Genomic DNA, 16,457 nt, shown 5'->3' with positions numbered 1-16,457 from the left:
TATTGATCCAGCAGATGTCGCCCTTGAGCACCAGCATGAAACCAAAACAACTCGCGCTGCATTGTTGTGTTAGCATGCTAATGCTAGCGATCTTTATTATGCTCGTATCTTCACACTGCATGTAAATTTACCTGAAATGAGCGTGATCTAGAAACACAGTTAAGCAGTGAGTACAGTATGTTATTCTTCTTTTCTCTAGTCCCTCAATTAAACAACTTTTATACGTGAGGGGAGGAGTCAGCTGGCCGTCCGGGCGATGTAAACAAAGTGAAGATAGGACTCTGAAAACTCTGAAAACATCACAGACAGTGGGACTCGGGTGTTACACCCATTGTAGACAGTCATGACTCACAGAGTTATTTTCAGAGGAGATACTTGATTTATAAGTGTAACAAACTCAAAGATCAGCAGAGGAAACATAGACGATTTGGGCATGTTGTCATCATAAGCTGACACGTATCTTGACCTGGTTGTACTTGGTGAACTTTGGGTAATCTTGTGATCACACAGACACAAAATCAGTCTGAAACATCTACAGTAGAAACAGTTGGACACATCCCCCCACACACACACACACACACACCACTTCACAGAGCAGCAGTGAGGAAATCAGAGTGGTGTCAGCTTAAAGGTCGCCAGGGACAAAGTACCAGTTAAAACACACAAAACACTCACTGAGCACACACACGCACACAACAACTGACCCTTAAACATGTAAGATTAGGACATTAACGCCACCTCACAGTCACTGCCAATGAGCACTTTTAAATGTGATTCAATTTGACAGTAATGTTGTGTGTGTGTGTGTGAGACTCAAGTGTTTGCTCCTTCAAAGTAATTTATAAAGGAGGTTAGTTCATCTCCTCACATGCTCTCGCTCTGTATTGACCGGACAGGTAGGAGGGCAAACAAAGAAGCAAACATTTACTTTTCTTTTACCGACTGAGCTTGAATGTGTGTGTGTGTGTGTGTGTGTGTGTGTGTGTGTGTGTGTGTGTGTGTGTGTGTGTGTCCTCTGCCCCCTTCCTATCCTGTATGTGTGTCCATTAGTGAGTCATCAACTTTCACAGGATTTTCAGCCTACAATTTTAGGGAGAACTTCACCTACCGTGGAGAGAGGAGTCCAGTTTTTATTCTTCAAGCCCAGCAGGATCGACAGAAAGCCTGTCCTCCTGCAGTAACTGTGAGTTAACTTACTCTTTATTTCATTTTTTAAAAAGTTTGTTCTGACAGCTTCTTAAGTCTAACCTGGCTTGTTTTCATACCACAAATAAGAAATTGAAATCTGGGAAACACTGCTGCGGTTAAGAGGTTCTTGTGACCTGAAATGCCCTTTTTATTAAATTGATGAACTGTCGCTAAAAGTGTTGCATTTCTTTACCTCGGAGAAGAGCAAAGCCAAAAAGTCCATCAGGATCAGACGATGAGGAGTGCGTTGGGGCTCTGTGTCCTGGGCCTGCTGTGCCTCTACAGCCCGGTGTCTGGGCAGGTAATGACTGGTTTTATTTTCCTTTTCTGAGTAAAAGTGGAAATACCAAACTATGAAAGATAATTAATAAATACAACTTTGCTTAAATTAAAAAAAAAAAAAAAAATTATCATCAAAATGTATTTAATGGTATTTGTAGTTTAATAACTTATAACCACTGTACGGTTATTAATCATTTATATAACAGAACTGGCTAATTATATTGGAGCAGGACGCAGAATTTGACTGCCAACAGATTTTTTAAAAGTGCCTTTTATTTTGTAAAATGATCAAATGTGACGAATAAATAAAAAATGATCTCAAAAGTAAAAAGTAACTGAAGCTTTCAGATAAATTTAGCTGAGCAAAGAAATCATTTTCACTCAAAGCCGTTGAAGCAGCTTCAAGAGTCTAAGCTCCGAATAGGTGGAAGCAGACTCTTTTAAAAGAAGACTTAAAACATTTATTTTTACTGCGTTATTTTATTATCTTGATCAATCGGTGTGTTGTTGATGGTTAAACATTTTGTGTGCAACTGAACCACTGTGCACTTGAGTCGCTCATGCATACACCTCTCTGCTTGTTTGTTTGTTTTTAATGCTCTTTTTTTTAATATGTAATAGTTTTTTTTACATGTATTTGCTCCTGTGAGGCACATTCTGTTGCTTTCTATATGAAATGTGCTCTATAAAAGCTTATTCTTACTCAAATGTACTGTAGAATAATTATAATGGTATTTACTGTATACTTATGAAGACTAAGTCTGACTTTAAGGAAATGCTTCTTGTGAAAATTATATAATCACAAAGCCTGTAACATGGTTCAGCCAACTTGCTTTACGTATCATCATATAATCATCATCCTACAGATAAATGTAAATCATGCAAAAGCAGATGCTCTGTGCACAGAACTGTCAGTCCTTATATCTTGGTGCAGGTGATGACAGGAAACATAAACTTGAAAGCAGTTTGGAAGATTCACGGCACATGAGGGCTGAATAACTCCTTTTTTTAAAAATCTTAAGATATACTCAAACAAACTCGTTACGCCCACATGGCTTCATCAGGTTTGTGCATTGTCTTGTCACACAATGAAGCCATGCAGTTGTTTGTCAAGTTATATGTCTTAACACAGAATAATATGAAGTGTCAACACTTTATATTATACCTGTTTGGATTGTAAGAAAAGAATTAAAGACCTGAAGATGTAACCATCAGTATTTAACAAAATACAGAAAGGAGTGGGGAGGAGTTGGACCACAATTGGTGCAGCAAAAATGATTTTCTTTTCAACTATTTTTATCACATTTTTTTTCTTTTTCAGGATGCAGTGCAGGTCCAGCCTGGCGTCCTGATCTTTTGTGACGACCCGTCTGTAGAGAAAGCCGTCCACAGTGCCGTGCACAAGTTCAACGAGGCACTAAACAGCGGACACAACCTGGCCCTCTTTCAGATACTTTCAGCCAGGAAGGTATAGCGAGCACAAAAAGGATGTAGAGGATGAAGGAGGAAGCTATACCCGCTCGGGTGGCGGGAGCATTAACGTTAACTTTCTGGTTATTTTGTTGATATTGCAAATAATCAGAATCTTTTTAATGGCAAAGAAGTTATACTTAACAAATTTCCCTCACTCCCCTCGCATCCACTCCAGTCCAGTCAGCGTCAGAAACGAACCTCTAGGCTAATCTGCCGAATGCAAAGAAAGACTAGTCAGTCACACAATGTGGAAATGTTTGTCTAAAAACAGCAAAATGTGAAACCACAACAAAAATAGAGAATAAGAAGGAAATAGATTGATCAATGAGCAGCTTATGGAAACGTAGAAAGGCCAATAAAACCATCAAAGAGAAGTTATCGTCACTACTATTTAATGGCATTTAAATTATTGTTTATTCAGCATTTTGCAACATCTGCAGAGTTTTCACATTGTGTTTTACAAAGTTAGGAAAGCAATGTTTAAGTCAAGCCAGATGTTGCCCTCCAATTAAAGAATAATGGACAGTATGCGTCTTGGACACAGTAAGGTAAACATCTTAATAACTTACACCTATTGGATAAATACAGTGTTTAAATGTAGCATGTAAAAAGGGAAACATTTCCATCTGCACACATGTATGTACTTCAAACTTGTTGACTGAATTCAAAACCAAATGATTTGAGTTTAATATGAATTCATTGTGTTTTCCATTAAAAGTTAAAACTGAAATGTTTTCACAGAACCGAAGTGGGATTTGGGATGTTTTTTAAAGAAATTCTAAGAAAACATGTTTGGACCCTTTGACCTCTGGTACAAACGCTGATCGCATGTTTGTTTGTTTGTCTCTTTCAGTCAGAGAATGGCTCAGACTCAGTGTACTCGCTGGAGTTCACCAGCAGGAGGAGCGACTGCCTAGCTGGAAGCAACAAACCCTGGACAGACTGCGACTACCTGCCTTATGGACGCAAGGTTATAAATGATGAGAATAAGCACCACAGCTGTCCTCCTGTCATGTCTACAAAAAAACAAAAAAACAAAAAAAGTGGTCATGTAAATAATTCAGCAGAAAAAGATGCAGACTTCCTGTTTGTTGAAACACTGAAAGCATCTGTATTGTTGAAAATTGATAGTAAATGCAATAACGCAGTTCATAAGGATAACTATATCGACTTTGTAATCCCTCCAGGAGCCAATTTCATGCAATGCCACCGTCTACATGACAGAGACTGAAGCAGACACCAGACAGGTGGACTGCATGTTGGGTGAGTGAATGATTCACTGTCATCTGTTTTTTTTTATTAAAAATGCATTCTTGCAGAGATGAAGATGAGAAGATTGATTCCACTTTCCTGCCTGTAACAAAGATTTAAAGTCGGCTCCAGAGTAGACAGTGTGCTTAGCTTATCTTGGCATAAAGACTGCACCTGATACAGATCATTTATTGTCCATTTATTTGTTGAAGAACTGGACACTTTTGTAAAACTGCAGAGCACAAATTGCACTTTTAATTAGACAATAACAAATAAAGAAAATAAGGCAGAGTCTAAGATGACAATTTGCATTTAAACACTCAAATACTTCGTCAAACTGCTAGTTTACAGCTCCGCTAGCTATCAATTTATTCAATTCAAATGTTTTTTTTTTGTTGTTTTTTTTATTACTTTATTGCAGGCTGTTTTACTAAATTACAAGTTGTCATATTTCATCACAAGTTTTGTTCATCCTGGCGCATTTTTACATATAACTTTTGAAACATACAAGAATACATACAACATGAAATAAAATAAAAATAAATAAAAATCCAAAGAAATGGTACAAATGTTATTAGACAAACGACCTTTAAAAAATGTCATTCTTCTTCTAATATAAAGGAGCTCAAAAACATAGACACTTACGGAATAAAGGTGTCCAAATAGTTTCCAAGGCTGTTTGGACTCAACGCCACTTAATTGGTCTGAGGTTAACAATGCTTGTTAACAACCACGAGGGGGCAGCATAAAACAAGACGTAAATAGTTCAAAATGTACTTATGCAAGACAGGACAGCTAGGATCTATCCAGAGGTTTATTATTAATAAAAATCAGAAAAACAACACATTTTATCCTGTTTGATGGAAGCTACATCTTTCCCTGCTGCACTGACTTCCTGGCAGATTTCCGCAACCAGTCAATCATAAAGTAAAACTACAACATGAGTCATGTTTTATAATTTTACATTAAGACGTGCAATAGAATAAACTAGATGTACCAAGTCATTAAGAGATCATTTGTTGCTGTTTGACAAAGTCAGAATAGCTGTTTCCTCGTTTTTATGCTAAGCTAAGTGGCATAGCATGACAGTAACTTTATATTTGCCATAAAATATATGAGAGTGGGATATAATTATATTCTTATCTGGAGTTCAGCAGGAAAGCAAACATTATATTAACAAAAATAAATCTAACTTAAAGGCTTTATATGCATCCAGCAGATGTCGCCCTTGAGCACCAGCATGAAACCAAAACAACTGGCGCTGCATTGTTGTGTTAGCATGCTAATGCTAGCGATCTTTATTATGCTCGTATCTTCACACTGCATGTAAATTTACCTGAAATGAGCGTGATCTAGAAACACAGTTAAGCAGTGAGTACAGTATGTTATTCTTCTTTTCTCTAGTCCCTCAATTAAACAACTTTTATACACGAGGGGAGGAGTCAGCCGGCCGTCCAGGCGATGTAAACAAAGTGAAGATAGGACTCGGAAAATGTTATATTCTGAGTTATTTTCAGAGGATATATTTGATTTCTATTATATTTAAGTTTGAAAAATCACATATAAAGCCTTAAAAAATAAAACTGTTACAGAAAGTCTGGATAGGCTTGTAGATGAAGCTGTGAGTTTCTCCCTGCCGTGTGAGATAATATGCGACTCTATAATTGATTTAGCAAAATTCTTTTCAATAAGAAACATTGTTGAAATAATCTTTCGACCTTGTTGGAGACATTAACAGCAGAACCAATTTGCTCATTAATACTCATTACGTCTCCTGTCATGTGATGCTGCCAGAGGGGGCAGTTTTAAACTCTAATCCCATCTAATGAGGAAACTTAACCCAGTTATATTTACAGTTTTTTATTTTTTTTCCAGGAATAATGATATTATTTATGGAGAGTTTTTTGCAGCTGGAATCTGTGCTCTATTGATTTCAGTGAAACATGACTCAGGGGGAGAGCATATTTCTCATTAAGAAAACAGTGAGTCATTGAGGAAAATGTACCCAGGTGGGTGCAGGGGACACAAAGGGGGGAGGGGGGCGGGGGCTGATTTTGTAATATATAAACACTATCTGCAGACAGCGAAAGCACAATATTAACTTATCAGGCCATAAAAGGCAGTCTAGACTTTAATCTGTTTGTCTAACCAACTCACTGTGTGCCTATCAGATGTTTTCAATGTTTTATCAATCCACCTTTCACATTGTTATAAAACATTTTAAGGCTCAGAGTGGAAAATCTTTTCCTTTTTTAAATGACCAGCTTTAGTGCGGTCTCTTGAGAAAAAGAGTTTTCCATCGTTGGTGTAAACTGTAAGGATATAGAATCTGCTCTCTCCAAATTGCTGTATATATTTTGTATTTTTATGTCTAATTTTTTGCTTACTGTCATATTTCTGTATTTCTTTTGGATCGTATTATTATTATTATTTATTTCTATTTTCATATCTAATTGTCTCTGTGAATGTTAATGGTTTGTTTTAGTGATTTTATATTTTCTGTTTGAATGTTTCTCCAAACCTTTGTCATGATGCTTTTGACGTCTTGTGTGAAGAACTATGTTATATAAATGAATAAACCTTGTGATTTTTGAGTTGCACTGAATATTAAAGAGGTCACAAAAGAGGTCAGCGGGGGGAAAAAAGTGTCAATATCATATGCATTAATAAGGTAAACTGTGTCATCTAACAGCTGAAATGAGGAGCCTCTATTACCTGTGATATTAGCAGATTCAATTTGAAAATCCCCAAAAGGTACACAGTGACTTATTTTTCTAAACATCTGTAAGTCACTTTCGCTTTCTCTCCCCTCCAGATAATTTAATCATTCCAGAGAAAGCGTCTTGTCTGGGCTGCCCTGAGGACATCGATGAGAACTCAGAGGACCTTAAAACTCCTATTTCAGTCTCCATCGCCAAGTATAACTCCATCTCCGACTCTACTCACCTGTTCTCCCTGCACACTGTCGGCCCCGCCACCAGACAGGTAGAGACTCTGGGTCCTATGATGAGAGGGGGCAGTCGAGGGAGTTTTTTAGGTTGGTTCTTTTCTACCCACCTTCCTCTTTGTATTTCTCCAGGTTGTTGCAGGTTTCAGGTTCAAGCTGACGTTTGATATGAAGAAGACGACGTGCGCCAAGGCAGACCACAAAGACCTAAATGAACTGTGTGTCCATGATGACGAGAACCTGGTAAACATAGAAACAAACATTGCTTCTGCCATGAAGAGATCTTTTCCAGGCTTATTTTACCTGACGTGTGTGTGTGTGTGTGTGTGTGTGTGTGTGTGTGTGTGTGTGTGTGTGTGTGCAGGAGTTTGCTTACTGTAACTCTACAGTGGATGTAGCACCGTGGAGACTCGAGCCCCCAGTGGCCAACATAGAGTGTGACGCAGGAGCAATGCCTCCAGTGGTGAGACCAACTTTTCACAAACACAGTCTGCAAGATTTACACTGAAACCTCATATCAAGCCTCAACGCATTCTTGTCTGTTAACGATGTCAAACCTGGTCAAATGCAACGATTTCAAATCCCTGTCTGCCTTTAAAGTATTACCATCCAGTGGGAAGGATCAAGAACTCCAGTTTTACTCTTTTGAACTTTACCCAGATATTTTTAATACTAAACGTCCATGGTGGCCAATCAGCTGGGGCCTGCTACTCTAAACCCAGAGCCCCTAACACAGTGTCAGCTTCTCCATTTTTCTACAATTCTACAATTCACTCAGCAGACGCTTTTATCCAAAGCGACGTATATCAGAGAGTAAGTACAACACAAGCAAGGATCTAGAAAAAAAGGAACAATGTCAGTAAGAGCAAACGATCAGCTTTGAGTCTGATTGGACACACAGGTGCTGACAGGAAGTGACCAGAGGCAAAGAACAACATTGAGGGCAGTTCTTGAGAGCTCTAATCAGTATAGAAACCATCTTATAAGTCGTCGTTATCAAACAAAAACCATCGTCATTACCATCATCATCATCAATAATATGGAGACCATCATCATTAAGTTAGTAGGTATTCATGAAAGAGCTGGGTCTTTAGCTTTTTCTTAAAGGTGCAGAGGGACTCTGCAGATCACATGGAGTTTGGAAGTTCATTCCACCACCGGGGGGCGACAGAGGAGAAGAGTCTAGTCAGCGTCTTAGGACCCTGTTGTGAAGGTTGGATCAGACGCCTTTCATTGGCAGAGCGTAGTGGGCGGGAGGGAGAGTAGACCTGGATGAGAGAGTTAAAGGAAGGAGGAGACGTTTTTGTCGCTGTTCTGTAAGCGAGCAGCGAGCATTTTTCCTGGTGAACGTGTTGAATTTGCTTGCTATGGGTTGTGATGTTTTGAAAGTGCACATTACAGTGGAAAGTTTGAATTCCAAACAGAATCGAACATATTGAGAGTTTTCTTCTGATTTCAGTCCTGTCTCTCTTTATTCATGTCTGGGTTTTCAGTCGACCTAGACAAGTTGATAACTATATTGTTAGTCAACTGTTGAACTAGCCCATCCCTAAATTGCTAGATTTCCTTCAGAATTTACAGTATTTTCAAGTATTTACCTATCTGATTAATGATTCATTATTTGATAAAGAAGATGCATGTTATAATAACTGACACAAACATGTTTCACTGGATGTTACAAAAGCAGAAAAACAGGTCACAAGGAACAGCAAACAAAGTTCATTATTAGATTTAGATTTTAGAACTGAGACAGGCATGCAAAACGAGTGAAAAGTTAGTTATATGTTCGGATGAGATTTCCCTCCGTTATTGTATTTGACATTTTAAAAGGTACAGCTAATAACTGCACAGTTGGTGAATGTAAAGTGAGGTCCGGTTCCCCCGTTCATACTGTTGTGTTTTCTCTCCAGGAGTTCACCAGGCGTCGTCCTCCTGGTTGGTCTCCACTCAGAAGAGTTGTCAAACCCTCCTCGACTATCCCACCTCCAATTAATCCAACCGCGCCGTCTACATTCAAAACCGCACAAGAGTCGTCTGAGGAGGACACCAAGACCTCAAAACCCACCGCCTCCCCCAGTTTTACGAGCGCAAACCTCTTCCACTGCCCATCCGAGCCCTGGAAACCGTTCAATCCCATCGAACCTGCAATGTCCGCAGGTCCTACAAAGGCTCCTGAAGTCGAGGAGGGATTGAAAGATACCGACCTGATTGCATGAAGTTTTTCCTCCAGGGAACCTCATTTATATTCATAATAATCTCACTTGTCATGCTCTCACAGCTGATTCTTTTTTATTTTATTTCGTAGACCATTCTGCATTAGACTGAGTTGCATCCTCCAAGCTGTTGCACAGATTTGAAACTGCAACAGTCACGTTGATAAAATAGCAAGCAAAGGAGAAAAGTAAATACAAAAGCAACATATTTTGGACATTGTAGCACACTCAGAGAAAAAGAAAAAAGACTGACGTGATGATAAAGCTCTGCACTGTTATCATATGAAGTGAAAAATCTAAGTAATGCACATTTAACTGCCCACTTTGTGGATTAAACGAGATGTGAGAAATGGAGAAGAGTACATTGAAAGTCTGTCATCCTCATCAGGAAGAATATTCAAGAAAACAAAATAAAACTTTGTTCTGTTTCTTGTTGTTTTGTTCCTTTCTGTATCATCATCATCGTCTTCTTTCACACAGAATAACAAAAGCTGTTTTTAAATCATAAAAAAAGAACACACTGTATCTTTCCCCCCTTTATTTGATTTCCCATGACTTCCCCTAACAAAGTGACTTCTTTCAACCATATAACAATATTTATAGTTTTGTTCATGCTGAAGAAGTTAATTTTAAATTGATAAAGAATCAGAATCACCTCAAAAGGTAGACTGAGAAAAGAAACTTCAGCATGAAACCGGGTAGAAAGCTGTTTCCAGTGAAGTCTAGTTGACATGCCTGACAGTTTTTGTCTTATTCTGGGTAAATAAATGAAAAAGAATCCTATTTAGAAATTCACATTTTGAACTAAGATAGTCAATTTATATCAAGGATGTACAGAAGTCCTACGCAGCCATACAGTCGACTTCATCTACTTTCCTGTGATTACGAGTCCTTTCATGTTCTTTCCTTAAAGGATTTTATAAGCGATTTTTTGATCCAGCAGATGTCGCCCTTGAGCACCAGCATGAAACCAAAACAACTCGCGCTGCATTGTTGTGTTAGCATGCTAATGCTAGCGATCTTTATTATGCTCGTATCTTCACACTGCATGTAAATTTACCTGAAATGAGCGTGATCTAGAAACACAGTTAAGCAGTGAGTACAGTATGTTATTCTTCTTTTCTCTAGTCCCTCAATTAAACAACTTTTATACACGAGGGGAGGAGTCAGCCGGCCGTCCGGGCGATGTAAACAAAGTGAAGATAGGACTCTGAAAACTCTGAAAACATCACAGACAGTGGGACTCGGGTGTTACACCCATTGTAGACAGTCATGACTCACAGAGTTATTTTCAGAGGATATACTTGATTTATATTATATTTAAGTGTGAAACATCACATATAAAGATTTTAAGATGCCGACTTATTCATGTAGTAATCTTGAGATAAAAAAATCTGGTTTTCCCAATTGTAACCAAAAACAGATTAATTTATCTTTAGTTTCTTGTGACAACGGACCCATTTATTGATAAGTATGAAAAAAAAACAATGGGCTGCTCACTGTGATAGGATGAATTAGTTAAAATCCGAGTAAACAACCTGACATGTCTAGCCTAGATTAGTTACACACAATCATCACTTGAATGTAGAAAGATAATGTGCTGCTTTATAGTCCAACAGAAAGAGCGTCTAAAAGCAAACACAGCCTGGTGAATGTTTAACAAATTTATTTGTACATCTTCACAGAACACTCAGATGACCAGTCAGTCAGGATACAAACCTTTACTCTGTGACCAGGAAACTAAAACACAAGTAACATGAATAAATACATTTAAAAAAAACACAGGTTATTGTATGAAACTGTTCCTACAGGGGGGGCAAACTTAAGGCATTCATTTATAGAAACATCTGTATGGCTGCTTGGCAGACTCAATAAAGAAACATGGAGCTAAAGGACAGATGTTCATCTTGACCCGGTGTCATGCAGGGAGGCTGTGGAAAACATTACGTTGGCCCGTTGTACATTCATTCATAGTGTAGGTTAAAGTTCTGACAGCATGGCATTTTATGGAAACATATTAGACACACGGGAGCACTGCATTAAAAAAGAGGGCATGAAAGCACAGTCTTCTTTTTTTTTTAACTAGACATTTCAGGGACCTTGAAGAATAACCACAAATTATCAGTGATGTCAGTGATTTGCTCTTTGATGCGATGCAGATTATTTTTCCGCAAGGTGGAGAGTTTGTAACCCTCAACATTCATCGTGTGTAAAAACACATTCTAAGGCTTCATAACAACACATTTTGTTTAAGTGCTTTATAGGAGAAGAAGAAAAAAAAGATGTAGCTAAATTGTTGAACTATCCGGGTCTAGATTTATACAGGTGGTGGACACAATTCATTTTTCACACCTTTCCATCAGGTGAACAAACAGTAATTAAAAAAAAGCATCTTAGAATGAACACATGCATCTTTTTGTTAAACTTCACAGATTATATTGTTTAACTGCACACATCAGGGGCTTAAATGACAATTTCACCTTCACCTAACTTCAGAAAAAGGCAGGAACAATTATTTTTATATCAACACGTGAATCTAAATCTCCTGCAGGTTGTTGACTCGTTAAGTCAACACCGAGCATTTTAATAATCAGATTTAAAAAAAAACATGGGTGTGTGTTTTCATTGTTAGGATTTTGGACTGTCACAAAAAGAGGGTAAAACTAAGTGCAACCATTATTACAGAGACCCTGCACTGACACTGCACCAGACGTGGGGAGCAGGTGACCTTTTAAAAAAAAAAAAAAAAAAAAACCTGAACAATGTGAGAACTATCGCTAACAGGAGATGGAGGTTGTATTTCATTTTCAGGATGAAGTTCAAGAATCCTTGATTTTCTTTTTATCCTGTAAGTTCCTGTCAAAGCTCTAAGTGCACCTTTTAGCTGAGGTTGAACTTCGTCCCTTCATTAGTTCATTAGAAGTATCTTCATGCTGAAATCTTAATGGCTCGTATACGTCAACCTTCGGTGCTTAAATATAATACCTGCACTCACAATCGGAACTAATTTGACCCTGCAAACCCCGAGCTCGCCCTTTGAACCCGCACAGTGTAGCTGTGGTTCTGATTCATGACTCTTCAAGTAAAATGTTGACAACTTGTGTAATGAAAACATTTCCCAAAAAAAAAAAAGGCATACAAAACATTTAGTGACACCACCATTTCAGCGCTTCAGTGTCATCTCACACACACACACACACACACACACATGTTCATTAACATACATGGTGCTCATTGGGGCCCGCCAACGAAGCTCTGCAACCCGTACAGAGACAGTGAATGACACACACACACACACACACACACAATCAGGTTACATGGATAAAGATATGAAGGTTTACAACACTACAGGCTTGTCACACATCATCAATCCCACCATAGGAAAAGATGATTGACCGTAACTGGACATACATACTGCTTCAACGTGTTCATCATACATACTGCTAAGTGCTGCTTGAGAAACATGCACGCTAATCTAACTCTCTTCCTACGGCGTCCTCCTCTGAGAACTCAGATTTTTAAGTGCATTAAAAACCAACATTTCTTTCATCGGTTTTTCTTTTCATAGTCTCTTAACTAGAAAGTTGTGACTCCAGCATTAGCTTTCACGGGGCCTCAGTGACGCCTGATTTGGCACATAAAGAGATAAGTGAACAGGACTGAAAACCTACAGTTTCATTTCATGGCACTGCGTCTGACTTCAGAGAGAAAACATGGACGATTCAAAAAAACGTGAGTGCACAAGTTTTGCAATGAAATACATTCAAGCCATAAATGCTGCAATAATAGGACATCCAACACCGCGTCAGAACAGACCCCCCCAACTTTGGCTTTTCCATACAATCAATATCTGATTTTGCAAAGTGCAGACTTTCTGTTGCGCTAGCAGATTGAGTTTCATACTGCAGGGGTTACTTTTTAAAAGTTACCTGGGTATGTTGGGAGGGGGGGCTCATGAGGCTGCTCTGAGGCACCTTGTTTTGCTAAATGCTTCCTTCTGTCCTCAGCAAACCACAGAATACAAGATTTTCTGCACTGAATTCAAGTTGTGATATTTCCTGGATTAACACACATAAAAAAAAACATTCCCTTACAATCCGTCTAAGGTTCAACAAGCTATGATCTGCTTTAAACAAAATGCATGTTTAAGTATTTCTGTATCAAAATCCTCTTTGTCTTTATAACATTTTACATAGATTAACCCAGTGGTTTATGATTCTATCAGCTAACTCCCCCATCACATGAAACTGCACTATAGGCAGTCTGCTTGTGGCTCACAGTAGCAGATCATTTATCTGTTTCCAGGATGCCACGTTCACTAACACTGTAAGAGACCGGAAAGAGCTATCAGTGCATTCAAGTGCAAAACAACAAAACGGAGGTTAACGTTTCAAAAGCTGCTCAATGCTATAAATCAATCAAATGTCATGAAAACTTTTTTGTGTCGACACATCTTATGGCAAAGGTTTCCATGTCTTTAACATCAGTAAGCCGAAAATGATTGATTTCAACTTTTTGACCCTGAAAAAACTGCTGTGAGCACAGAAGCCTTTTTGAGGGGGGGACCACGGCACCCTGAAGGACCGGGTTCAAACTACAGAGGAGCGAGTTTCAAAAAACATTTAGCTGAGGTCTCATCTATCCACTTCACATCCACACGCTGACATCCTGTCCTAACAACACATCTGGATTTTAGAATACTTTAACGATTTGGACCAGTCCAACGTGAACCCCGCCCCCTGCGACCCTTAACGTGGTATGCATATGTGTATGTACGTCTGGATATGGATGGATGGATGAACAATTTGTTAAAAATCAGTGTCTTCAAATCTTGCCAACATGCACTGTTTGATTAACGACTGCCATTCCACACATTTCCATTTAAAATGTTGAAGGAGCTAAATGTACTTTGATGCTTCTGTTGGTGTATGACATAGCTTCAACAGGACCAGGCAACAGGAAGCATGACACCAGTGACAGGGTTATGGGCTCAGTGATGAATATATGATATATATTGAACTTATATGTTCAAATGATGGACTGCTCAAGATCATCAGTCTTGACATGTTTGGAAATCAAACTGGAAATGATATGGCTTAAATCTAAATTTAGAAATGATATAGTGCTGTTTGTTTGGGTAGAGTTTGTGGGGGGGGGGGGGGGGGGGGTGACAGTGTTGTGGAGTTTTGTGCTGTGAGGCCAAAGGCATTTTATCAACAGGAAGACGTGACATTCTCCTGGGTCTGTGCTCACAGTCGAAACAGACAGCCAAGAGGCTTCAAATAGGTCCCAATATTCATCACATTTAAGAATGGCACTTTTGTCATTTTGCATCCCCCAAACAAAATTGTTTTTCCCAATTCCACGTAGGACTGCAAACTAGGCCCAACAAAACCACTTTGAATAGAGTCAAATGAAAAGTTAAACCAAGCTGTGACGTCAGGCTAAAAAGGCATCAGCAGACTGACAAAATAGGGGTGCAACTGGTCAAAAGAAAGTAAACTTCCACTTCCACAATAGTGTGTGTATCTGGAGGGTTGAGTCTTACCTGTGTAGAAACCAAAGGAAAGTAGATATATAAATAAATGTACAAAGTCATAATAAAGTCAGTATATTATTCTGTTATCTTCATGTGCTGTCTTTTTGTTGTTGTTGTTGTTGTTGTTGTTGATGATGGAGAGTTAGCATCATCACCCTGAAGTCCTACGCTGCTGCTGCACCACCAACAAAAAAATGTTCCCAAGTGGTGGAGTGCTTTTTTCCTCGAGGCTGTTGGAGAGTGCAGCGCTGTGCCAAGCGAACACAGACACTCTTCTGCAAAGATGTTGAGCTTTTACATTTCCTCAAAAAAGATGGGAGAGCTGGACACTGGATCCGGTCAGGACGGTATCTTCACCAGAGAGACGGTGGAAGACTGTGGAGGTCGACATAGATGCTTCTACACTCCAGCAATCCATAAGGTGGAGGAACTCCTGGATTATATGTTGATGGTTTTGACGGTTCCTTGTGACCTCTGACTTCTCCGCCGTCATGTCAGATGTAAGATGATGTCATTAAAATAAAATAAAAGTTTCCCAGCACCTCTTCCTTTTGGGTGGAGCCACACAGTGCAGCACTAATACAGCAGAAGAGCAGCAAGACGGACACACTTTGTGGCTACATTTTTTTTAAATCGGCAGATCTTCACACTGTCATCTCAATTTCCTTTTTGCAAGAGTAGCAGGACAACAGGCAAACTCTCCCACACAGTTTGTTCCTGTTGGCAAGAAGAGGAAGCATAGCCAGTCATCGGCACAGGTAGGTCACATCTTCAAAAAAAAGGGTGCGATGACGATTGCAAGACATTATGTTCAAGACGAGACAGAAAAACAGAAACCTCGTTTTTTTTTAAAAAACACAAATCGTGCTGGTGTAAAGAAAAAGAACAAAAAGGAGTGAAAGCTGGTTTTTCTGCTTCAACAGAGAACTGAAATTCCTTGAAAGACCAGTGTGTCATGGTGTAAGACGAACAGCTGTTGGGTAGAAGCGAATCCTCCATGGTGGTTAGTGGTGTGTTTTTTTTTTGGGGGGGGGGGGGATTGTGTGTAGTAGATCAGTTTAGTGCATGCTGTCTTATTGTGTGAAATATCCAGTCCATCTTGGTGGTCCATCCTCCATGGTGAGCATCGTTCATCTGTTTCATAAAGTAGTCCAACGCCTCCTGCACTCAAGCAGACAAAAAAAGATAAAATAGATTCAGAATTAGATAATGTAGGAGAGGCTTAGTCTGGACCCTGACGGTATCTGAAGACCCCCAGAATAGAATCAGAGAGAAAAAAGGAAATATGAGCAAAGCGGAAAAAAAAAAACATTATTACCTGCTCGCTTTTCTCCAGAGCCAACGTCTTCCTTATGTAAGCGATGTCATCGAATGACTGCAGCTCAGGCATGCCAGAGCCCAGCATCATGGAGAACAGGTTGATGAAGAGGTTAGCGTGCTGCCTGATCGCCAGGTAAGCTTTGTAACACATCTCCTGGAACCTGGAGGGGCGAGGGGGGGGAAAAAGGCAAACGTGAGAATGAAAAACCAAACACTGTGCGTGTCATCTGACACCTGAAGAAGA

The 16,457-nt window shown here is 39.2% G+C and overlaps 2 protein-coding genes across 2 annotated transcripts in view; one reads left to right on the top strand and one right to left on the bottom strand.

Moving 5' to 3' along the window:
• The first annotated feature begins 1,329 nt into the window (after positions 1-1,329).
• Positions 1,330-9,782, top strand: kng1 (kininogen 1). The gene is made up of 8 exons (XM_061034544.1): positions 1,330-1,489; positions 2,792-2,938; positions 3,797-3,913; positions 4,131-4,206; positions 7,010-7,179; positions 7,274-7,384; positions 7,506-7,604; positions 9,052-9,782. The coding sequence occupies exons 1-8, from the start codon at positions 1,424-1,426 to the stop codon at positions 9,355-9,357; spliced, it is 1,092 nt and encodes a 363-aa protein (XP_060890527.1). The 5' UTR covers positions 1,330-1,423; the 3' UTR covers positions 9,358-9,782.
• Positions 9,783-11,003: 1,221 nt separating this feature from the next.
• The window catches only part of LOC132971128 (phosphatidylinositol 4,5-bisphosphate 3-kinase catalytic subunit alpha isoform-like), a 30,578-nt gene continuing 25,124 nt past the window's right edge, over positions 11,004-16,457 (bottom strand). Inside the window, exons 25-26 of the mRNA XM_061034543.1 lie at positions 16,212-16,374; positions 11,004-16,054 (exon numbers count right to left, since the gene is read on the bottom strand). Coding sequence (XP_060890526.1) covers positions 15,947-16,054; positions 16,212-16,374 — 271 coding nt within the window. The 3' untranslated portion in view covers positions 11,004-15,946. The remainder of the gene's footprint in view (positions 16,055-16,211; positions 16,375-16,457) is intronic.

The sequence above is a fragment of the Labrus mixtus genome, chromosome 3 (genome assembly GCF_963584025.1).
Source record: "Labrus mixtus chromosome 3, fLabMix1.1, whole genome shotgun sequence".
NCBI classification, from domain to species: Eukaryota; Metazoa; Chordata; class Actinopteri; order Labriformes; family Labridae; genus Labrus; species Labrus mixtus.
This window is presented reverse-complemented; position numbering and strand designations above follow the sequence as displayed.

Coding starts and splice junctions, on each gene's coding strand:
- kng1 (XM_061034544.1), top strand. CDS start 1,424: ATGAGGAGTGCGTTGGGGCTCTGTGTCCTGGGCCTGCTGTGCCTCTAC. Junction 7,180..7,273: donor TCGGCCCCGCCACCAGACAG/GTAGAGACTCTG, acceptor GTATTTCTCCAG/GTTGTTGCAGGTTTCAGGTT. Junction 7,385..7,505: donor TCCATGATGACGAGAACCTG/GTAAACATAGAA, acceptor GTGTGTGTGCAG/GAGTTTGCTTACTGTAACTC.